The 25,935-nt window shown below is 44.5% G+C and overlaps 1 protein-coding gene across 5 annotated transcripts in view; it reads right to left on the minus strand.

The window, feature by feature from the left end:
• The window catches only part of aplp2 (amyloid beta (A4) precursor-like protein 2), an 87,248-nt gene that overhangs the window by 31,413 nt on the left and 29,900 nt on the right, over positions 1 to 25,935 (minus strand). For all 5 annotated transcript variants that reach the window (XM_080429027.1, XM_080429026.1, XM_080429025.1 and 2 more), the window contains exons 2-6: positions 19,813 to 19,986; positions 17,122 to 17,251; positions 6,839 to 6,951; positions 1,868 to 2,133; positions 693 to 916 (exon numbers count right to left, since the gene is read on the minus strand). In XM_080429027.1, the coding sequence (XP_080285153.1) occupies positions 693 to 916; positions 1,868 to 2,133; positions 6,839 to 6,951; positions 17,122 to 17,251; positions 19,813 to 19,986 (907 nt within the window). The remainder of the gene's footprint in view (positions 1 to 692; positions 917 to 1,867; positions 2,134 to 6,838; positions 6,952 to 17,121; positions 17,252 to 19,812; positions 19,987 to 25,935) is intronic.

A 25,935-nucleotide genomic window follows, 5' to 3' on the forward strand; every position in this document is an offset into this window, starting at 1 on the left:
AATTTTTTTTTTTTTTATCAATGTTGCTAGGACAATTACTCACTTCTGCAAACAGTGTAAATCAAACGTTAAACATTTAGCGGTCGTTAAGCTGCAAACGAGGCCAAAACGAATAGTCCTCCAACTTGTACAAACGGATCAGAACACGATTCATCACAATCCCTCCTGCGTGCTGAAGAGGAGGGTATTCACTGGAGCGTGAGCACTCATCTAATTATAGACAAGGCTGATAGGACAAATTTAGACATAATTGCCAATAGTTTTAAAAGGGCTGATTGTATTTGGGCCCTAGGCAAAGTGCCCAGGAAGCAGAGATGGAGAGAGAGGAGGGGAAGTTGGAGAGAGAAAGAGAAAGGGGGTTGATGTCATCCTTGATTTATACTTGGGTGCGCACAGTGTCGTGCACAGAAAATAGCCGATTTACAAGCTCACAGCGTTGTGAGCTTGTAAATCGTCTAGTTTCTGAGCACGATACCGCCATGCAACCAAGTACCAATCACCCTTTAGAGAGAGAGAGAGACAGGGAGAGAAGGGGAGGTTGGGAAGAGAGAGGGGGGAGAGAGGGGGAGAGGAGGGGAGAGAGAGGGAGAGGAGAGAGAAATACAGAATGAGAGAGGAGAGAGAGAGAAAGTTACTGAGAGAAAGGAGAAGCATTCCACCACACACACTCAAGTTGGCAGCTGTCCTCCTACCTTTCACTTCCTGCAGGCTCTTGCTGTCGTCGGTGCCCTCGGACGCCTCGGCGCCGCTCTTCCTCTCGTCTCCGTCGTCCTGCCTGTCGGCCTCTTCGTCCTCGTACACGTAGTGGTAGCTCTCCTCATCTTCGTCCTCCTCATCTTCCTCTTCATCGTCTTCCTCTTCCTCCACGGGTGCTGCTGCCTTTTGGGTGGGCTGCTCGTCGGCGGGTGTCGCCTCGCTGATGGAGGGAGGGAGGGAAAAAGGGAGGGAGGGAAAAAGGGAGGGAGGGATGGGGTCAGGTAGAGGTGGGGATGGGGTTGAGGGGGGAGGAGGGAGGAGAGAGAGAGGAGCTATTCATCAACAGCCGTGCAGAGTGACGGCGTGCAGCTGCCCCGGGTCATGGTCGTGACACCGCAATTTATCCTGACGCCTCCCTCCCTCGCCAAGGTGCAAGGTAACCCGCAGCACACGTGATGTGAATACACAAACAAATACCAGTATACACATACCACCAGTGCACAAAACAAATACCCCTGCACTGCGGTAGCAGTACTGTTACTTTGATTTCAATATTACTCAAGTGGAAGTGAGATATTGATTGACGTTTTTATTGCATATACTGTACGTGAGCATATATTTGTACAAATCTATCAAAAGGATAAAACACAAAAAAAAGGCTAGAGAGCGTATTTCCATTGTGGTCCTTTGAGTGCAAATGTGTGCTTATAAACTGAGTGCCATGTCTTTGGGGGGAAGCTGAGATATACAGAAAAATATGATCCATAATAAGTACAATTGATATAATTTTAACATATAATACTAGACAAGACAATTGGAAAGATCAAGTAATTGGTGGCTAGGTCCAGCTGCAATTCAGCCAGTTCTTTATGGACTTGAAGTGAACAATGGAGCTAATTGTCTTAAGACTTGCAGGCCAACCAATCTTTTCTTTGTAAGATTTCTTCAAGATACCATTTCCTTTTGATTGTGACATAACAGCATCCTTACCTTTCCAAAAGTAAATTAGTTGAGTACAATCATCAAAAATCTACTTAAGTGAAAGTAGAATCACAGAACACTCAATTACAGTAATGAGACTAGTTACTTTCCACCCCACACACACACACACACACACACACACACACACACACACACCTGTGTTCCGACACAAATAAGACAAACAACATACCTGTGCTCCACCGCTCCCTCGTCTTCGTCCAGCTCCATTTCTTGGATCTCCTCATCCTCTTCCTCCTCCTCTACGTCCTCTACTTCCTCCTCCTCCTCCTCTTCTTCTGCCTCCTGGGAGGGTGGGGCGGGCGGGGCGGCGGCGGCGGCGGCCTCCCCGGGCCGAGAAGAGGGGCAGCAGACGTACTCGGTGCCGTGGAACTTGTCGATTCCGCAGGGCAGCAGCATGCCGTAGCTGTGCAGCACCATGGTGCTCTTGGCACAGGCCTGATGGTGGGGGACAGAGGAGCACATGGAAAATGAGCGATAATGGCAATCTCCCACGGCAGAGGTGAGCCAGAGATGGATGGGGATTAACCCTTTAAGACCTGAGAAGATTCTAGAAATGTCTTCTAAATCCTAAAAAAAAATTGAAAAAAAACCCCAATTTTTTTTCCCCTCGATTTTTCAAAAATAGCAGATCTACAAGTTCATAGCGCGGCACTCGGTGCCGCGCTATGAGCTTGTATATCTGCTATTTTTGAATAGCCTAAAGAAATCTAAAGTGACACAGATGCGTTCCAGGTATCAATGGGTTAAGTGCAGCTGTGCGCCTCACCTCACAGAGAACTCTCTGATTAACTCCATGACTGGGGGGGGGGGCCGTAATTTCACAGACTTGGCTGCAACCAAACTTTCAAGGCTTGATTTATACTTAAAACTTTATACGCACCGAAAATACGGGGTGCGACACCGGCTCACTGCGAAGTATAAATCAGGCTTTACTGAGGGGCGACCTTTGTGGATGGGTATGACAAGGTGTCTGAATCCATCTGGGTGCAGGCTGGCGGCGATAATGATTCGCACTGAAAAACCAGCCCTGAATGAAGGTCATTTGCATATCGTCTCTGTCGGTTGGAAACCTCATATGTCCAAAACTGTTACTTTTGAGGATTCAAATTCAATAACAGCAAAAGTAGCAGCAAGGTGTGCTACTTTTGTGTGACGCTGAAGTGTGATCAAGTAGGGCATTCATTCAAGAAAAAACACAAAAAGTTAGAATATGGAGATAAGAGGTTTCTGCTCGCCAGCGACAATATGCTGTTTAAAAATGAAAAAAATAATACAAGAGGTCGTTCTGGCCAAGCATTCCAATCAAAATATGCATTTTAGACATCAAATCACAATAAAGTACATTTGAGCCTTATGGGCTTTTCACATGGAAACGATTGATGCGCTTAGTAATTAATTTTCAATGAGAGGCGAGTGAGCAGGTAGGGAGACGTGGGTAATCTGACAGGCGGAGCAACGAGTGGGCCCACTCCCGTGAAACTGTTGAGTTCGTGCTCGTTTCACGCGCACGGCCACCCGTGACAAGAGCGGGTGGTCAACTTTTTTCCACGCGGCGCACAGGACAATGGTTTGACAGAGCTGAAGCAGGCGTAAATCGCCTGACGTTTACTCGTGGAGCGATTGTCTGTCTGTTAGGGCTGTCAAACAAATATTCGATATTCGAATATTATTCGAATATTGGAAAACATGTATATTAGAATATGAGAATTAATATTCGATTTATTTTTATTTATTTTATGTTAATTTGACAGGGACAACACAAAAAACAATGTATGAAGTTATAAAAACAAACAAAAGATATGTTTTATTGGATCCGAGCACTCAATACATTGTTTTTTGTACGGTTTCTGTTAACAAAAAAAACAAAAAAAAAGGTTTAAAAAAAAATATATATACATATTTTTTTATAATACAAATAATATTCGAATATATTCGAATATCTGCACATTTTTAAGACCAATATTCGAATCTGAGGAAAGTAGACAGCCCTACTGTCTGTGCATTCACATGAGAAGTGCAACCCTGCTGATCCAAGCGAGAACGCAGGCGTTGTGTCGCTCCGTGTCTGTAAAGCCCTTTACTCAAAGAAATTATGCCTACGTAGGTCAACAAAATGTGTTTCTGATAGCATTTTGATTCTAATAACTTTTTACAAAACTTGAAAACAAGGCAGGTGCAGCGATGGAAGCGGGCTTGAGACGCCCGAACGAGGCAAAAGCAGAGCGAGCTCCTGCACCGAGCAGTGTGATGGACGCACTGTCAACTCAGCACTGTCCGAGTTGCATACCAATAGGGTGGGAATCAGTTATAATCTATTTTGAAATTCCAATGCCACAGTGGCCTTTACGCCCCATATGCACTGCCCCAGCTGATTTCACCATTTCTTCCCCTGCCTCTTTCCTGACAGTATGGTTTCTGTTGAGATTCAGAGTTCTTATTCTTCTGCAACATCAAGCGAAACGCTGTGGACATAACCAGTGGTAGGTACGATTTTGCACCTGGTATGAACAGCTGGAAAACTAGGCTATTTATGACGATAGATTGATATGAATCTAGCACCGGCCAAACTGGGAGACTTCATTGAACTCTTCCTCATGTGCCAATGTGACTCAGTGAACTCCTGAGTAGAGAAGGTCGACTGAGCTGATGTAAGACATTTTGATCAATTAGCGAACAAATACAGTAAGACAACAAACTCAATAATGTTATATGTAACATTAATGTTAACAAACATACTGTTAGCTAACGCTTGCTACTGTATGCTGGCTGTCAAATCAAAACGATGTTTTATGTTAGGAAGGCCAACAACGAAGCTGGCTTTGTTACAACATTAACATTACTGTCATTCATTTTATTCCCTAGCAACAATCATGCCAAACAAGCAGTGGAGGAGGAAAATTGTGAAGGCCAAACATTCATCATTCACAGTATATAAAATAAAATAAAATCCTTAACCCTCATGTTCAATTCATTACTTCCTTCACATATAACTTTGTTTGGCTCAAAATGTAAATACACAATAATAAGTCTCAAATGATTTAGCTACAACAGCCAAGGCTCGTTGGTACTGGATGATTAGAAAATAACTGAAAAGAAAAGAATGTGTGACTAGACTGTCTGAGATTAAATTCTTTTTTGTTGTAACAATCGCTAGTATGGCACTGTGGAAAAAGAACACAAACTACCTTGACGTTTGTGCAGACAGGAACTGTATGCGTTCATTCCTTCAATATGTGAAAAATGAAGATAGTGCGTACCAGGGCAGGAATGTCATGGCCACCATGCCCTCACAGTTTGCCATATTTTGTGAAATAAGTTGAGAACAACAAGCACAATAAACTACTCTCTCTCGTCTGTGGTGCAGGGAATCCAAAGTCTGAAAAGAACATCAAAAAAGCCAAACAAAAATGTTGATCCTTTTAAAAAATTCGATACAGAGGTGATCCAGTGAGATGCCATTATTTTTCTTTTTGGACATTTTGTGAAATAAACAGCACTATTTATTCAATTATTTCATACTATGTATTAAAAATAACATCATCATTAACCCTTAAGTTCAATTCATTATCTCTGTGGACTTATCATTGTTTTATGGCCTTGCTGCCCTGGCATTTGTCTTCTATGCCAAACACCAACAGACAAGTGGCATTGCCCCTAAAATCCTGCTGAGAGGTGTTTGGGGGAGCCCACAAGTGCACCACATATTAGGTAGGTTTTCTCATGCACCTTCCCCACCCGTTATCCCCCATCCAGTCCGGGGCTTTTCAAACTGGTGACATCAAGGTCAGCAAGTCCACTTCACTAACCCGCCTCCTGCTGTTCAAACGTCCCCCTGGTAAAGTTCAGTCAGTAAGGCACCATCTCCACTGAGAACTGCCATGCATTTCTATGGTAAAGACACGCTGTGCGCTCCACTTTAGAGCGCCCGAGCATCGCGCTTCAGCATTCCCGACACCCAGCGTTTTTGGTGCAGCGCTCGCGGCGCTTCAATCTGGAAGAGGAGAGGAGAGGAGCGCTGCTCTTTTGATCCTCCTGGCTGTGTCTGACAACCCAGGTAATTTACGATCAGACGTTGAACCATGTGAAGCCTGTTTACTTTGTTTAAGCTAATATATTTGTTCCAATAACATAGATCAGGACATTTGAGCACAGCAATGGTTGATCGGTTTGAACGTTGTGGGTGTTAATACACGCTGCATGCGAGCACTTTGGACATGATAGCGTTCTCAGTGGAAATGGCGCCCAAGTCTCCCTGTTAAAGTTCAGTCAGTAAGTCACCCTGGTAAAGTTCAGAGTGAGGCTGGGAGCCAAGCAGAGAGCCAGTGGAGCAGAGGGTCTGTAGGCTGGACTATAGAGCTACTTTCTCTGGTGTGATTTGAGAGTGCCCCCCCCCACTCCCAGGTTCCAGAGCTGCCCTCTGGGATTAAGCTGCATTACAGTCACAACGCTAATCTGATTAACAGTGGAGATGGGAGGAACAACCATCCAGCCAGTGATCAGAGGGCCTCTGAGACTCACACAGACAGGTGCAGAAAGAGAGAATGAGAGAGAGAGGCAGAGGAAATGCAAGAGGGAAATGAGGAGAGAGAAAGGAGGGCGCAGGAATAGAGGGAGAGGAACAGAAATGAAGAAAGGGAGAGGATTAGGAAGAGAGGCAAGAAAAGGACCAGGAGAGAGATGAGGATGGAGAGAGGTGAAAGTGATACTAGTTTGCTAGCACAGTGGTTCTCAATCTTTCTTAATTTCAACGACCCCCAGTTTGATATGCATGAGGCCATTTGTCAACATTCCATCTCATGGGACCCTAATACTATAAAATCCTAACTGAGTGTACAAATGGAACCAAATGGACCCTTATGGGTCAATTTGTACACTCTCAGAGTTACAGACCTGTAACTCCTCAAGGGCCCATGGGGGTCCCTGGACCGCAGTTTGAGAACCACTGTGCTAGCAGAAAGGAAGAGAAACGTTGATGGTAAAACCCTCCCTACCGGAGGACCAATCAGCAGTAATTGTATGGTGGGAGTGTGACTTGATTTAGACTTGGCACCGAAAATAGCCGATCTACAAGCTCACAGCGCTTGTAGATCGGCTATTTTCGGTGGCGACTGGCGCGTATAAATAATTTTTGTCTCCTTACCTCCTTAGCCACGCCGTGCCACTGCTGGTGGCTGACACACATGTCCATGCGCTCCTTGTGGAAGAACTTGCACTTCTCAGGAACCAGCAGCACGTCACTGACGAACTCGCCCACTGAAACAACAAACAAACCAATCCAAACCATTAGTCACTGATCTGTGTTGGTTCGCTCAGCCCCCCCCCCCCCCTCAGTGCACGGTGGCTGAGCCAGGCGTGCAAGCAGAGGACTGGAGTGTGGTAAGACGCAATTCGATCTGCTCAGCTAAAATTTTAGAAACTTTTGGACAATCGGCATTTTCAGTCAGAGTAGCAAGTACTGCAAATGGAACTCAGTTCCCATGCATATCAGAGAGTGCACAAGCTTTAGCATTTTTTTTTACGCTGTGGCTCTGCAGGAGTCTAACCAACTAGAAGAGGGTATGTCTCTCTGTCTGTCTGGAGCTAATCAGCGCCCATCTCTTGTGCACACACACACACCACAGGGGTACCTCCACTATTTGTGTGTTTTATACTTTTTGAAATATTTAACTTTAATTTTTACGGAAGTCAATGGGTCTCTGGTCACGCTGAAACCTTGCCCAAATTCAGTCATACGTCATAGTCGCCTCGACTGATTTCATAGATCCACATTGGAGCCAGGCCGTTCCCATGTGGATCCCGAAATCCACATGAATTTTTTTTAAAACATGGCTCAAGAAAAACAAATCATGTGATCATTGATCTGAACCCTTGTATGGAACCAACTGTTCTCCGACATGGAGAGTATCATATGTACAGTAGGTGAATGCGTGATGTTTTATACCGTAGGTGATGTACCACTTGTAAACTTAGTTAATTGTATTGTTTTTAATTGTCTGTATTGCTTTTAACATCTTACTGGCCAGGGGGAACACAGATGCAAATTGCTATAGCCAACTCTGTCCCCATGGTTATGTTGTGCATGGCCCCAGTTAAACACATAAAACAAGAAAACTAACTAAATCAAAAATCATTCATATCTGCCCCTGAGAGTTTTCCTCTCAGGAGTATTTCATTTCAGAGGTAGTAGAATCAAATGGATGTTTAAAGCTTGAAACTATTTGATCATGCCACCATGGACCCGAGAGAGATTCAATCCCCTCTTGCACTTACCTCCTGGGCCGCCTTTACAGGTTCATCCAAAACTCTGTGATTGAAAAGGCCACTAGATTCGATTTCACACCATGACTCTACAGAGGTAATACCCGACTCTCCACAGGGAGGGCATCTGTGGCATTGGTCTGATTCATTTGCATTCATTTGAATTTGCATTAGAATTTTCTTCTCTCAAGGAGGAAAGGGTAGGAGAGACAGACAGACAGACAGACTAGTAGAAAAGCTCAGAGGGAGACAGCATAGGAGACACATAGTAGGAAAGCTGATAGGGAGACAGCGAAGGTGACAGACAGTAGGAAAGCTGAGAAAGAGACAGTAGTTGGACAGAGACAGTAGGAAAGTTGAAATGGAGACAGTATAGGAAAGACAGACAGAAGGAAAGCTAAGAGGGAGACAGGGTAGTAGATACAGACGGCAGGAAAGACTGAGGGGGAGACAGTGTAGGAGAGGAATAGTAGTAAAGCTGAGAGGGAGACAGTGTAGGAGAGAAAGAGTAGTGAAGCTGAAAGGGAGACAGTGTAGGAGAAACAGAGAGTAGTAAAGCTGAGAGGAAGACAGAAAGAAAGCTGAGAGAGAGACAGTGTAGGGAGACAGTAGTAAAGCTGAGAGGTAGACAGCGTAGGTGGGATTTGATTAGAAGTACGTGCGAGCATCTTATCACACCATCAAAGGGCACTGCAGATGTTCTCTAGAACAAACTGAACAAAGGCAAGAAATAAAAGACACATAGTCCTCGGAGGTTTATTCAAAAGTTCTGCATGGCACATACCAGGTGAATGTAAGCGTATAGGGCACAGGGGTCGCAGGGTGGATTGGGTAGGACGAGGACAGCTGAGAGACAGGCGGAATGTCAAGGCACTCGGGCAGAAACACTGCTATGAAAAGACAGAGGCGGGGCTGGTGGATTGAGAGATAAAGTGAATGATAGAGCTGGTTGTTAATGAGTCCTGCGTTTCCTCTCCTATACAGTCTCAGCTTTCTTATAGTCTCCCTCTCCTACACCGTCTCCCTCTCAGCTGTCTTACTGTTTGCCTCTCCTTCTCGGTCTCCCTCTCAGCTTTCATACTGTCTGCATCTCCTTCACCATCTGCCTCTCAGCTTTCTTACTGCCTGTCTCTCCTACACTGTCTCCCTTCAGCTTTCTTAACTGTCTGTCTCAATGAAGAAAATAAATACGGAAAAAGTAAATAAAGAGAGGAAAAAGAGAAAGTGCCAAGGGGAGGGGGAAAGACAGAGGGCAAAGTCCAAGAGCCCAGCGATGGGCTCAACTAAACACAACTAAACGACACAATGACAGTGTAGAGGTTTCAGAGGCAGCGTGGTGACTTGTCCTAACCGCTCATTTAGCGGTTTGCCTCGAACCTGGCTGGAGGCAGAGTCACCGGACCACTTTACAGTTCACACAGGCCAGCCAGGCAGCGAGCGGGTGGTGAAGAGGCAGTGTTTTGGAAAATGAGAGGGTAGCGAGAGAGGACAAGAAGACGGCAGAGAGAGAGCTGGAAATAGCAGCAGGGGGGAGCCCAGCTGCTTCCCATCTCCGCCCAGGAGGCAGAGCGAGTAACACCCCCCCACACACACACACATACACACACACACACACACACACACACCCTCCCCACCCCCCACAAAGAGAGAAAAAGGAGCTCAGGAGAACAGCAGCATTTCCGCCACAGATTCGGATATGCAGCATCCAAAGAGGTGAGCGGAAACGTCACATCGATGACAGTTCCTTGAAGCGAGGTGTCAGGGTGGCGTACAGGTTAAATACCAGCCCACCCACCGCCAAGGCCTGGGGGTTACATTCGGGAGGCGAAGTGTACACACATGGGTGGGTGGGGGTCGTTGGCAATGACCACATTTTTCCCCTCTACACCAAATTTCTAGGCACAAAATAGCAGATCTACAAGCTCACAACATAGATCTTTTACCCAATGTTCGCTTATTTTTGCCAAATCTTCACCTATGTTGGGACGCTAGGGTTCATGTGGTTAAAAAAATAAAATAATGTGATAAAAAAAAGCATGAAGCACATTTGTCAAATAATCAACATGGCAACATGGCCAATTTTGACATTAATTTGACTGAGTCCAATCCATTGTGTTTCATTTTGTAGTTTTATGCATTCACGGCCCAACTGATGGAAATGCGCCTGAATCACATTTTCATTCTTGGCATCATCTCAACGTTTTGATCTAAAAACTGACTTGACATCTGAGTGGGAACCATGGTGTTGTGTCTGCGGCCCCCAGTGGCTCCAGGCCAGACTGGATCTGACTGAAGACCTCACTCCTACACTCAATTATTCAACTCATCTCTCTTTCACCACCATCTTCCTCGTCCTTCATCTCTCTCTCTTATTTATTTATTTATTTTCATCTCTTTCACCGTCTCTCCCACTACCTCTCTATATCTGTCTCTATCTATCACGAGTTCATTTGCTCTCTCACTCTCTCTCTCTCTCATATACACACACAAAAAAACTGGGTTGCCTGGCTTATGAGCAGCAGCCTGCCTGTGCAGTCACACCGCAGTGGGTGATGGATGGGGGTGTTTGGAGAGCAGCTGTGCCTTGCCAGCACTGCAGCACCGACTCCGCGCGCGCATGGAAGTGTCTGCGTGCGGCAGGCAGGCACGCACACTCGCGTGTCCGCGCAATCGCTCCTATTTCTTTTGACCTCCTCTCCATCTACTCCCATTCATCCTTATTTCCTGTGACCTACAGTCTCGATCAGATGCCCGCTAGCGTGGCTGCACTGCATTGCGCGCCTTTGAAGCACTCGAAGGTATGTGACGACGGGTCAAAAATCTGTATCCGCGATGAAAACCGATGCCTCATTTGTACTGCGGGCGTACTGCACCGTCGCTTGCAAACAAGAACTGATCTTCAAGCTAACGACACGTCATTAGCTTGAAGATCTGTGCATAGATCTGAAATAGAGCAGCACACATGGATAACTGTGGCTCTCAGTTCATTAAGAAGTAAACAAAAGTCATGCCATCTCACCCAGATCCCCTCCCCACTGAACCAGGCGCCCAAAACCAACAAGCGGGCATCGCTAGTAGTGCTCCAACAAGGACACAATTCCCTGCCGTCTTCCCTTCCAGCCAACTATGTTCGTTGGAGTTTCCCCGAGACGGAAGCACCGCAGCCACGAGCTAAACCCAGGCTGTCACGGTGTGTTGCCTCTATACCACCCAGACATTAGGTACATTAGCCATTTTTAATCAATGCATCTATGGACACAAACACACAATTTTGTGTTTAGACTTTTAACTTGTTGAGTCTTATTTTCTATAAAATATGGAAAGGTTTAAGAAAACTGGATTTATTTTATTTGAACAGTACTGTATTAGGTATATGACCAGTCATTTGTACACCCCTACCAACCACATCCACTGGTGGATTGGGAATTACATCAAGAGCCCAGTGGTTACTTGTTGTGCATGCCAGTGCCTAAGGGTGCAAAGAGAATGGTACTTTGATTATCCAACTGCAGCAGTAGCCTGAGTTTGTATCCACAGGCAATTTATAAGCACAGGATGGCAGCCACCATGAAGAATAATGTTATTAGCATTCTCGTGACTACCAACCCCGTTCTCTACCCTCTGTTTGCATCACCTTAAATATTATGTGTAAATTTAATCAGTCAATTCCCTCTCTAGAGGCCAGGGGGTGTAAGCACAGTCAAAGTCCAAAGTAAACCCAACCGAAGCCTGGGTTTATGGATGGACAAACGACAGGCTACAAGATACTGCAAGAGTGACTGTGCTGTCTCATGCCAGCGCCTTTATTGACTGGGCAACGAAAGAAAATCTAAACACAATACCTCCAACATTAACTCATTGACTGCCAGAGTTAAAACCTCGTTCATAGCAGCCCTTGCCAGCGATTTTCGTGTTTTTTTGTTTCGTTATTTAATTCACATATAGAAAGTCTAGCTGGACAGTTGAATCGTTTTGATCGTTCCACCACTAGAGAGCAGCACATACCAGCTTGATCGCCTCTCGATCACACTCGCCCCCCCCCACACCCACTCACACAGTCAAACACATGAACCGGAAGTGAAATGTCTCAGATTCTGTGATCGGCGAAAATTACGATGTGATACACAACGGGGATGACTGTTCGTCACCCAGACCATAGATTATAGGAGGGGAGGTCTCCGATCGTTTTTCATAGCGTGTGAAAAACCGTTTGTTTCCCTATTATGGTCGAAAATGACTGGGGGGGGGAAATGTAAAACCGGAAACGGAACCCAAGTCATGAAACCGGATGCAGTGGTGGTTGAAGTAAGTGGAACCTGAAACTTAGCCTGATTCATAACAGAATAGCGTGATCAGAGCATAAAGATCAATAAAGACCATAGATCGCATTAATGCGATCCTGGCGGCCAGGCGCGCTATTTATTAGATCGCATTAATGCGATAATGGCGGCCAATGAGTTAACTGCACATTTTTCCTGTCTACTTGTTTTTCTGTTTTGTTACAGGAAGGCGGGGGTAGAGAGAACGGATAATGATACTGGTTGGGGGTGAGATTCAAACAAAACAGATAAAGGGGTCTGGGTTATGCTTGTTTATTTGCTGAACCTGGAGAATGGCCCCTATCTTCCATTGTCCCCAAGCACAATCCCTTATCCAAGACACAGGCCAGCACACATGGACCCACACTCCAGTCACGTGTTCCGCTGTCCGCCGCCGCTTGGCAGGGACATAATAATGAAAGGGGGGGGGGGGGGGGGAAGAAAGAGACTCTAAAATAATCCTCTGCCGTCTGACAAAGACCTCACGCTGCAGAGATTATACAGCCAACAGGAACAACAGTCACATTGTTTGCTGGCCTGGTACATGGAGTTATATCCTCTCTTTCTCTCTCTATCACTCAGCCTCGCTCTCTCTTTGCACTTGCATTATTCATTTGAAACCTATTAGCTTGTCATGGACAGACAGTTTGACCCTCATTAATAGTGTCGTCTGAGGTGCAGTTCCACCTGCTCCATTTCCCTTTCATTGTCACTCATGTGTGAATGTGTACATCTGTGTGTCTGCGAATGCAGAAACGGAGACAGACACAAACACATATACTGTTATATACTGTACATACACATAACTTTCCAAACTTAACCGAAACATAACCATCTATAACCTAATGCCTAAACAAAATAACTTGTGCCAAACATACCAGACCACCAGTATGGTCCTTGAACATAATACCTAAACGTAATCGTTTCTAAATGTATACCTAAACTTTTGATCATAGCTGAATTGAACAAACTATTTCTAAATTAGTTGAACATAACCGTTTCTAGGTCAGCTCTAACTGCCTGTTTGTGCTATGCATCATGGGTATTCCTGCCGGTTCAAAAAGCCACCAACTTTTTCCAATATGACTTGGTCATTGTGTGGTCCCTTGTGATACAGTATGAAACAGGAGCTGGGTGAAATTAAGAGCCTCTTCGCACGTGACCAGACAACAAAAGACCTGTTATGGCATGTAGGATTATGATCCCAAACCCTTCAATTATGCCGCCGAACACGCTTGATTAAATAATTAACCAGCAATCCTCTGAAGCAGTAGCGTCACCGCCCTAGATGCTCCCCTGTCTCCATCTGTCTCTTCTATCCAATCAGTCTCCTCATAACCAAGCAGTGGAGAGCGTGTGTTCTGTTCTCCTGGCTCTTTACCAGCCTTGAAAATAATTATTGTACAATTTGAGGTAGTTTTCACTTTACTTGAGTATTTCCATTTCCCCCCTTATACTTCTACTCCACTATATTGTACTTTTTAGTCTATTATAATTATCCGAGAGATTTAGTTACTTATTACTTTCCATATTTTGATTATTAATACAAAACATGCATTGCACTGTGTAAATGAAGATGTATTATAATGTTAATCTACCCAGCAGCACATACAGTAATTAACATCAGCCCCACCTTTACCAGCTGCAACATTAAAGTGATGAACATATTAATGCATTACTAATTACAATTCAATGTGATCGTGAAATGGGCATAATTCTCTGCATAATGACTACTTTTACATTTCGTACTACTGTAAGTATAATGATAAAGATAGTTTTGTTATTTTCCTTAACAATTTTTTAACGCAGGTCTTTTACTTGTAACAGAGTATTTCTAGATTGTGGTATTGCTACTTTCACTTCAGCAAAGAAAAAGTACTTCTCCAATACTGCAATAATGTGAAAGGGCAGGCCATAAGGCTCTTTAATTACACCCAAAGATGGGATGGGATCTTGTTTTAATTAAACGCTTAGTGGCAACGCTGTCACTGATTCATAATGAAACGTCTTGGGTTATTGATGGTGGTATATGAGAGTAAAGAGAGAACAGAGACAGGTGAGCAGGGCGAGGAAGGGGGTCAGAGACCATCAAATGTTAGTGACCAACACAGCAACCACACTGGAACAGAAAGGTCTTGGAGCACTATCCCTGTCTGCTGAGGCAGTGGTTCTCAAAGTGGGGTCCAGGGACCCTCAGAGTTCCTTGATGGGGGTTCCAAATGGACCCTCTGTAACTCACTTATGGGGGGGCCTTGAAATTTAAAAAGTTTGAGAACCACTGTGCTAAGGATTTTAGGAGCAAAATAAAACAAAGAATGGGAGCAGTGTATTGATTTATAATCTACCACACAATTACAAATACCACAAGACGCAATTAAAGCATTTATTTTGCCTCTGGGATGTGTCAGATATGACTATCTTCTGCCGTAAAATCCTCAGTGTAATTCTAAGTGTAACCAAATAGACCCGCTCCATTTGTACAGTCTCAGAGTTACAAATGGGTAAATTAACACTGATAATTTTTTCTGTGAGCAGCAAACATGAGAATGTCAAATACTGTGCACAGCTAGAATTTAAAATGAAAATTAAGGAGAATTCTGGTTACGTTACATTCAAGACTGCATATGCTCCAAGCTAAGTCACACTCGTACAGTAAAATCCGGAATGTTAAATTAACACTCCTGAATTTACGGTGCACTGATTGGCCACTTTGGACCTGGTGTTTTGCTGTCCCCTGAATTTCCCAAAAGCCTCCTCTCGCCATTTGCCAAGAATGTTCTTGAACGGTGGCCCATTTCACAGTCCAAAGCTACCACTAATGGCTTTTTCATCCGAGCCAAGCGGCACCGCTCCATTGACGAGGCAAGAGGGATACCAGAACTGGATATAGGCGTTTGTAAAAGGTTTCTTCTCAAACGTATTTAGGACAAGACGACGATTATTACAGAATTTACAGAATTCTTCCAGTGCAAGCTATGTGCATTGTCAGCAGTCTAATGCATAGTGTGGACTCTAGACTGTGGTTTCTTAATGGAAACGGGTGGGGATACTAAAACGGAACAAAATAGCATTGTTTGTTTTCTCATCTCTCATCTCAACTTGTTTGTAGCCTATGAATGCAAGTTAATTCCAATCATAAAAGTAATGCTTGCTCGGCAATGTTCTTCCTAACAAACAAAATTCATGACGTGAAATATTTTGTTGCTATTGCAGAGAGACATGAGTGCAGGTTTGGGGAAAACTAAGGTAGATGCATGCGTTCTCAATGCGTCGCATTTGGCCCAGTCCAGCCCATGGCCTACAATAAGTTTGACACCCCTGGTGTACAGTCAGAATGTATGTTCTGAAATGTACCGTTGCACTACATATCAGTCCAGTATGTTCATGTACTTACTGTCTGTAATTCTGTGTTATTGGTTTAATTTTGAACTCCTTATATGAACTTCATACCTGCCCATAATCCGTTCCTTGATACTGAGGTTTAGACATCACAAGTGTCATGTTGATATACTATAGTACAGTGATTTTCAACCCGTTTAATAACAAGGACCGCCAGTTTGATATGCATTAGACCACAAACCCCCATTTGACGTGACTTTTGAATCTCTGGACCTTCTCGGAGTTACAGAGCTGTAATGGTCCATTTGGTTCCCAACTATGAAATCATTTAGCTGGGGGCCCCTTGGAAACAACCTCAAGGATACCTGCCCTGGGGGTCCCCAGACCCCACGTTGAGAACTACTGCTACAGTGGTCTTTTGTTGAGAAAAGGCAGTAGTAGGCCTAGTGTTTTTTGCGTTTGTAAGACTTGTGCCGAACAACTTTCTTCGGGATGATCTGTCCTGACATTTAATAAAGCAGAATAAAGTAGAATACAGTGGTTTACCGAGCCGTTAGAGACACAGAGGGCAGCGTGGATGATAGTGGAGAAATGGTTAGTAATAAAACCAGCCTCTCTCTCTCTCATGACCCTGTGTGTCTGAGTTAGTTTACGACCACTGTCTGTGGGCAGGAGGGGGGGGGGTGGGGCGGTTGCGGGGTGGGATGATAAGATTGTGCTTTATTGCTGGACAAGCCTCCCTTACAATAATGGCTTTCCCCCTCCAGGCCATCCGTTGTTGAGAGACATTAAGGTGCTTCTCTTCCAGCAGACCGGACCTCCTCAATCAGCAAGCTCAAGGCCAAGGATTAGTCTACTGAATCGTGCTCCGATATTATTGCACTGTGTCACCTCTCTGCCTGTGGCTTAGCTGGTTCATAATCCACCATATCTCTATGCTGAGTGGGAGGCTAATTCAGAGGGAGGGGTGGTAGGGAACACTCAATAGGGAATACCAAATATGAAGATCAGTTTTGAGTGCTCTAAAGTGGATTTCCCAACCGCTGAACAGTAGCAGTGGAACATACGACTTGAAAGTAATACTGCCGTATTTGCAGACAAATATAGTTGGACACAATTATTTTGAGTGTGTGTGTTTACAATTGACATCTTTCTTCTAGCAATTTAGTCATTATGCCAATGAATCCTCCATCTCTTTACCACCACTCTACTGCCAGTGGGAAGCTCCCATTCTGCACCACCCAAGCACACAATTATTATAATAAAGAAATATTATTTTTGTTCTACTCAACCAGGCTCCCCACAGAGAATCACGTTTGACGATACCTATTGACATACTATTACTATTACATTTTTCTACTTTTGACATATTAACTACCAAATGGGTAGGGTGCATTTGGTTCCATTTGCACACTCTCAGAGTTAAATGAACACAAAGGATTTTACAGTGTAGATCGGGTCCTTGAAATTAAACAAGTTAAGATTCATTGCTGGTCCAGTGTCTTACCTAAGCATTTGTAAGGCACCACGATGTGGGCGTGTCCTTTGCACACCTTCTTCTCCTTCTTGCACCAGTTCTCAATCCTGATTGGCTGGTTGGCCTCCACCACATTGGTGATCTGCAACTCAGGATACATCTGCGGGGTGGGCGTGGCAGAGGGAGAGTGGGCGAGAGGGGAGAGCGAGAGACAGGCAGGCGGGACAGAATGAGAAGGGAGAGATAAGCAAAGCTTGAGTGCGAACGCGCTAATCCCCACTTTGCCATCTTCAGATGCCATCTGTTCGGTGTGCAAGGCACAGTCCCCCTCAAATGCCATCCAAATGTCATCAATACATGCGATCCAAGAATTCTCACAGAAGGCTGAGTGGAAATGTAACACCCCCTTGCTTTATTTTAGGGAGCACATTCAACTTTTAAGGCTGGAGATATCTACAGGCGTAAAGTGGAGATATCACCATCTACAGGTGTAAAGTCAGCGGACGCAACTCTTGAAGTGACTCAAAAGAGTCACAGTCTTCAGTAGGACGCTCATCAAACATAAATGTATAAAGTGAATATGTAAGATGTTAAGGGTCTGGTACGTGATGTAATGGTGTCTGTCATTCTGAAGCATGATTGCGAACGCGGGAGGAGGCGCCTCCGACCAAGTGGAGCTTACTATGTAACCCTGCTTGGGTTGTGTCTCTGTGTCTCTGTGTCTCTGTGTGCACTGTGTCTCTGTCTGTGTCTCTGTGTCTCTGTGTGCACTGCCTGCGTGCAGCTCCTCTGAGATAAGTAAATGTCCAATTTAGACGTACCATACATCAAATGAAAGGTCTTTGAAAACTGAACACACCTGTCAAGGTTGCGTTTAAGCCCGCCCCTTCCCCCGGAAGCCACGCCCCGGAGAAGGCTCCTAAAAACTCCCCATTGAAACCCCATGTTAAATGAAAAGTGCCCGAATCGCTCCCAAACTTTTTCTACCCCCCCTAAGTGGGGGTCTACGAACAAATACATCGGGCTCGGATTTTGGCTCCGCCCCCCGGAAGTGGGTGAAACAGGCACTTCAAACACTTTGTTGAATTGTTCAAAAACATTCCAAGTTTTTTTTTGGGGAATTTGTATTTTTCTAAGATGCTCCTTTTAACGCAGATTTAAAAAAAAAAAAAAAAAAAAAATTATTGCTTACTTTTTTTTAAATATTTTTTTTCATTCTTTTTTTTCTTTTTTTGCGTTCGCCTACCGCGTTCGCGCGTCTTACTTGTATATACTATATACGATGGTGTCGCACGCCGAAAATAGCATATCTGCCAGCTCACCACGTGTCGCATCTATTCTGCGACAAGCTTTGAACTTGTAGATCGGCTATTGTCAGTGTAAATTAAGCATTATTGTCCTGCCTTCTTTGCGATTTTCTTGAGTGAGTGATTGAGTGGGTGCCTGGGGGATGTTGGGTGGGTAAAGGCTCATATCCATGGCTATGCATTACAGATGCACTTCATGTTTATGAAGCAAATAAATAAACAAGTCGGGGTCTAATAAAGGCGTGGCTTTCATGTGGCCAGTCTATGATGTCAGTCACCGATGACGTATCTTTGACATGTGGCTCCATATCCATATTTGGCCAAGGTTTCAGCCCAATCCACCGCCATAGACTTCCAATAAAAAATATAGAAACACAATTATGTGAATAAAATACATACAATAAAATGTACTTCCTTGGCCTACTAGCAGTGTGCACGAGAAATTTGGCCCTGATCGGTCCAGTGGTTTTCGAGATTAGCCCCGGACAAACACACACACAGACTCGCAGCCAAGACTCTCCCCTACAGAGCTACGCCATTAAATAAAACTTTTAAAAAGATACATTGACAGGGGTTAGAGAGTGGGACTGCCGATAGCCTTATCATGAGGGGAAAAAGGCAATAATGAACAACAGCGAGGTGTTGCCAATTGTAATAACAGCTATTCCGATGTACTCTAAATGATGGTCTTTAGGCGAGGGCCTGCCAACAATAGCATCTGTAGCGTCAGCCAGTCGTTCCACATAATGGGGTTTACGCCGACTCACTTCCTACAACACAATATATCATAATTTACATTGAAATCTCATAATGGCTCAATACCATGTGCATATCACAAACAAGAGGCTACTTGTTTTTACTCAAGGAATCAGACAGTTTTCAAAACCTCCAAACATCAGGACTACAAATCAAGTTACATGTTGCTATAAAAGGGCTTTGTTTGTGTGTATCACAGTGAGTGATGGGCAGTACAGTAAAGTAATATATTACAGTAATATTATTATGCTCCCCAATAATGAGCAGTGTAAGAGTAAATTACAATTGCTAAAGCAGTAATTATATTACAGTTACTAACCCACGTAACTCTGCCTTACTTGAGCAGTTTGGCTGATTGGTGACTCATCCTGTAAGGTTAATTATTGTTCCAATAAAGTGTTTCAGGTCGAAAAAGGAGCTGGCTACACAAGTTGTATTGTATCCCTTTTTCAGAAGAAGGGGGGGGGGGGGGGGAGTAATATAGTAACAAGGAGTATAACAAGTAGTGTAACAAATTACTTAAGTCATTTTGTTACTTTTTAAAAGGAGTAATAAGTAAAGAGTTAACTTATTACACTTCCTTAGTAACTTGCCCAACACTGATCACAGTTACATAAGTACATATTTTTCAGAGTCAGTATGGTGCAGTACAACTCACCTCTTGACAGTACTGCAGAACGCCTTCCTTGGTTCCGACGCAGCTCTTGCTCCCAGAGGGGTCGGGTTCCCAGCGACCCGTCTGGATGTTCACGTGCATGTTGAGCTTCCCACAGAACATGGCCACCTGTGGCTCCGCCACGGCAAAGCCCGTCCCCGCATTTGCTGCCAGGGCCTGGAGACGAAGAGGAGAGGAGAGATGGTTAAAAACCACATGAACACTAGGATCACTATTTTGCGCATGCCATAACAGGCGAAACTTCACCAGCAATAGATGAACATTGGGTGAAAATAGACCATCTACAAGCTAACAATGTGTCACAATAGGCCAAGGAGGGGGCCAATGGTCAGACCCCTGGGAACTCAACAGGGATTAAGTGGTACATTTGGAGAGGAGAGGAGAGGAGAGGGTTAATGCACCCAATCATTAAAAGGCCATAAAAGCGAGGAGAGTACTGGCTGGAAGTCAGAGCCAAGTCACTTTCCTCATAAAGTGTGTTATGGGACCGACACGGTGGTCAGACACTGTGGAGAAATGTTATTTTATTTTCTGGAATGGGTATAGCAGTACAGACAAGAGCCTTTAGTATTTTGTTCTCTATCGAGACGGACAGCAGGAAAGCTGAAAGAAACAACAGCACCGGGGTGACACAGGAAACAAGAGTTCAGGGGGGGATGGTGTGGGGTTCTGGAGACGGCGATCTTAAAGGCTGATTTAGACTTCATCGAATGCCTGCATGCAATGCCTGATGTATAAACTAGCTTTTTTCAAGCACCATTTCAGAGAGTATAGAAAGAGACGTTTTAATTGACAACCCAGGCCCCCACCTCATGATAAATAACAAAGCACACATCGTCAGAATAGCCCGTCCAGAATTGGCAACACTAACGGTGCTCAATTGTGGAGCTGAAAAAGCAGACGGGGTGTCAGACGGAGACAAATTGAGCTCGGCTCCGGTCTGTGGAAGTGTGTTTGGCCCAGGCCCGGATGACGGTTAGGCCAGGAGGAGGCTGATTGGATTTGCACTTTTTTCCTTTTTTGCTCCAGTGCCTACTGAGTGACTGAAAGATTACTGCAAGAAGGCAAGAAATAAAGACAGAAAGAAAGGGAGAGAGAGAGCAACTAAAAAGAGTCGATGAGAGACAGACAAATAAAGAGAGCCAGAGAGCGAGGGAGAGAGACAGAAAACGAGAGAAATACTCCTGCTTGTACGTACATCCACCACACACACACACACACACACACACACACACACACACACACGGCTGGCCGGCCGACATTATTATTATGTAAGACAATGGCACTGAGAGCGTACATTCTCTGGGTTAAATGAACTATCTCCATCTCTTTTCTACCCTTCTCTATTACTGCACTATAACCCCAACAATCTGTAGAATAAAGTATGGTTTGATTAGACAGACTCGCATCAGTGTTGCGGTCCACTGACCCTTCGGAAATGAGAGAGGGACATTTATTATCAACACTCCCGCTCCACCCTGTGGCACTAGCTTTTATTTTCCTGTCCTCACAGAGACCGGTCATTTACTGAGCTCTGCCAGTTCCTCCCTCTGCAGTCCAGGAAGCGCAAGGGGAACGCCCAGCCACTGCCAGGCCATCCGTCCTGACCTGGGCGCAGGCTATATAACGCCACGTCCGCTAAACTGAAACACACACATGGCGATGAGCCCCCAAAGCTACTGTGTAATTAGCTGTCAAAAAAATGTGGCCTTTCAGGATGCTTTCTTTAATGCTTCATGAATGGAGCAGGGAAATATCCTTACTCGCCAGCCAATCCGTTTTCCCAGCCATCTGTCAGGTACATTTTAAATGGCAGTTTGAACCGGCACGAAAAAAATGAAATGCAAATTAAGTGTCTTTCTTTCAGCTGGGCTCAAGTAAACAAATTACCTGAACGTAGAATTCTAGACATGTCAGAGAAGTGAAGTCCGGAGCTGCTTGAGCGAAAGTTACTATTGGATCAAATGAAAGGGGAGGGTCACAACCGCTTGCCCACTAGCCCTGTGGAGAGTCACAACTCGTTTCCCACTAGCCCTGTGGGGAGTCACAACTCCTTTCCCACTAGCTCTGTGGGTAGTCACAGCAGCGCTTGCCCACTAGCCCTGTGGGGAGTCACAACTGCTTGCCCACTAGCCCTGTGGGGAGTCACAGCAGTGCTTGCCTACTAGCCCTGTGGGGAGTCACAGCAGTGCTTGCCCACTAGTCCTGTGGAGGAGTCAAAGCACAGTTAAGCACTAATGACTTGGCAAGTCAGGGGAAACTCTCCACGCCTGATTGTTTACCCAGAACACATCAGGGGCACCCCGGACAGGAAGTGGGACAGGAACTATCCCTACTTGATTGTTATGATGACGTTTGGGCTGGGTAAATAAGCCTCATCCCCCAGAGGGGAGCAGGAAGAGGCAGAGGGCTAGAGGCTGTAGAGCCCCCCCCCTGCTCTCTCACACACACACACACACACACACACACACACACACACACACACACTCTATCTCTATCCATTTCATGCACCCAACAGCGTTGTTTTTTTGTTTGTTTTTTGCGTTATCCTTTTGATTATGGTGGGTCAGACGTACTGTGTGTTACATGTGGCATGTTTTTATTTCTTAATTATCTAGTAGTAGAGCGGTGTCCAAATATGTGAATAAAATGTTATTTTAACCAATCTGTATGGCAGAGTATGTTAATACAATATAACTAGTACATCTGCAGTGGTTGGAGGTGGTCTCTCCCTACTCTTCCATAGAGGAATGTATACCCTGGAGTCAGGCAGGACACCACCTACTGGTTGTTAAACAGCCCTGCCTGAAGCTCATAGGTGCCATATCTAAGCTTAAACACCAGCTGATTGGCCTCTCTGGCTGGCTGGAACGTGAGCTAATCAGTGAAATGAGCTGGTGCACCAGACAGTGTTTGGATGCAGTGAAATCGAGGCCTCCAAAGCACACAGATGGAAACCACTAGAAAGTGAACTGTGAGACAATGGTCCCAATAATCCAATTGTTATGCCTACTCTCCCAGGCTGATAATGAGGGAACATTGTAGAACGGAGCAGAGATAGCCTAAACAAAAGTCAAAGTCGTCAGCCGTGGGCTGCCGTGTGTGATGCGATGAGCCGCCAAGGCCATCCAGGCTGCAACCCACACACACGTGATTCTTAACCTTCTTAATTTCAAGGACACCAGTTTGATAAGCATTATTTATTAGGCCACAGACCCCTATTTGATACAGTTTTATCTCTGGTACACCAATCTACACTGTAGTGTTAATTTAACTCAAAGATTGTTCAAACACTCGTACACTCTCCGAGTTACAGATCAGGTCCATATATCAATAATTTTAGGTGGGGAACCCCCGGAAGCCCCTCAAGGAACCCTGAAGGTCCTCGGACCCCATGTTGAGAACCAGTGACCTACAATACATGCATGCCGATCTACAAGCTCGCAACGTGTCAAGAGCGTGTAGATTGGCTATTTTTTGGTGCACGACACCAGCATGCAACTAAGTATCAATCTAATCCCAACCTGAATCTTTTCCCCAATCGTAAATCTAACTCTAAACATCTTTTTAACCATAAGAATCTTTTCTCTCGTTTCTCTACATATTGTCATATGGCCTTCACAAGTATAGGAATACAAGTACGTACACACACACACACACACACACACACACACACACACACACACACACTTTTATAGCAACTTTCTAAAAGCAGAGCGCTCACAAAGTGCTTTACAGAGCACATATGGAAATCAAATAAAAGACCATGAGATTATCATCAATACAAATTTAAATAAATTCTACAATTATGAAACAATAAATGACAATGAAGACGCATTAAAAGAAAACCAAGGGACGAAGACTAAATCGAATAAAGTGGCAGGCAGAGCCAGCTGGCACTGGTCTGTGTGACCTTATCGTTCTTTATTTCTTCCCTTCAAGGCTGAGAAACAAGAGTCACACGGTCCCTTAAAAAAAAAACAGCTCTTTTTTGGCCTATTTCAGGCCTCGTCTGATTCGGTGAGAGCTGTTGTCCCTCTTTCTACATTCAGCGGTTTTCCACAGACCAGACACTGCGAAAATCCTCAGTGTTCATTTAACTCTGAGAGGGTACAAAATGGAACCACAAGGACATGTCGTAAGTGCATTTTACTGTGGTAATGTATAGCAATAGTAGTCTCTCCATAGCAGTTTCTGGTTTAGCGTCGCATAAAGAACTGCATCACTAGGTGTGTTTCATCACCCAAAAACACAGGACATAAATACACAGGAGATGTGGGGTGTCCCAGCTGGTCCCAGAGGAACACAGGCAGGGGGGCGGGGGGGTGAGGATGGCCCCTTTCCTCCTCCTCAGTACGTCTTAACCCATTAAGACCTGAGGCCATTCTTAAAAATGTTTTCTAAATCCTAACAAGTTTTTTGAAAAAAAAAAAAAAAAAAAAAATAGCAGATCTACAAGCTCATAGCGCGGCACTCGGTGCCGCGCTATGAGCTTGTATATCTGCTATTTTTGAATAGCCAAAGAAATCTAAAGTGACACAGATGCGTTCCAGGTATTAATGGGTTAAAGTGGGGTACAGGGACCACCCAGGAGGTCCATAAGGGGGTTCCAGCGCCCGCCCCCCCCAGCAAATTTAGTTAATATAGCATCAAAATCAATTTGACCATTTTAACCCTATGTAGCTTGTAGATCTGCTAGTTTCAAAGAATCTTGCAAAAAAAACAACATTTTAACAACTCAAATCTTGTACGGGGTCATTATCTTTTCAGATGGGGGTCAGCTGCCAAAGTTAAACACATTAATTTGGAGAGGTCCTCGACATGAAAAGGTTTGATGAGAACCACTGTTCGACCTCTTATCTATTTCTCTGTGTCCTCCTCCCCAGCCTCCCCGTCGTCCCTCCCTCCGTCTCTCTCTCTTTCCCCGTCCCATGTCTCCTCCCTTTGCTACACTGCCTGACACAGATCTGACTTTTGGCTGCGTCCACCTCCCACTCATTCCACAGTGAGGTCAGCTCAGAGCACACGTGAGAGACAGGAAGGAATGCAATGCAGAGAGAGAGAGAGAGAGAGATAGAAAGAGAGGGAGGTGAGGTGAACGAGTGACAGCCTGGCTGCAGCTCAACTCCTAAAATCAATAAATCTATGGATTTGTCGGTCTGTCTTATCTGTCATCCGTCCATCTGCTTCCCTATCCCTTCTCTCTTTAAAAAAAGAGAGAGAACTTATTTTCCAGGCTCTCCCGTAAAGTAAAATCCAGAGTAAAAATGGACCCCATAATTTCATACTAAGTTAAATTGATTTTACTGTAGCACGGCTGCTTGGATTCCACTAGGCCACAAGAGCTTAGCCGGTCTTATTTTCTTAAGTGTACTGGTGGTGTGAGACCAGCGGAGGCGGCGCAGGGCCCGGGGGCCACAGGACTGTTAATAGCATTGCTTAAATCTGGAGTCACATGCCTGTTTTGTTTACCTAGAGAACTGCTCTGAGGTTAGACAAAGGGCAGGACCGCCAGGGCCCACTGGGGGCACTAGAGAGCAGCAGTCCTGTGATACACAGACACTACAGTACATGCAGAAATATAAGTAATTTAAGATTTAAAACTCCATAAGACACGATGGGGAAATATGCAATATAGCAATAATGTGTGATAAATGTCCACAGTGTTGTTTGTTTATCGCGAATAAAAGGACTTTCACTTATGGTCTTGTTGAGGTAACAATCCAAACAAAGAAATTAGATATTCAACTTCAACTTCATTGTCACATCACAGGTTTACTTTACAGGTGTTTAAAAAGTGGATGAAATTAAGTAGAACAGAGATAGCAAGAAAGAACAGGGAAAACGGGTCAGACATTGCACACTAACGAAACCTATTCCAGTGACTAGAACAAAAAAGGGACAATGTGCCTTTTTTGATATTGCAATGTCATGTTTACTCTGATCTTCCTTGATGGCCCAATGTTCCTCCATCCTAGTTAAGCCAGAATAGTGCCAGAGTGAACATGAAAATAAATAGTTACTGAGTGGACTACACAACAAAATATAAACACAGATATTTCATTATATTCTTATGGGACACAGACTTTTGAAAGGGGAAGCAAC

Source organism: Gymnoscopelus braueri, assembly GCF_963280865.1.
Source record: "Gymnoscopelus braueri genome assembly, chromosome: 5".
Classification (NCBI taxonomy): domain Eukaryota; kingdom Metazoa; phylum Chordata; class Actinopteri; order Myctophiformes; family Myctophidae; genus Gymnoscopelus; species Gymnoscopelus braueri.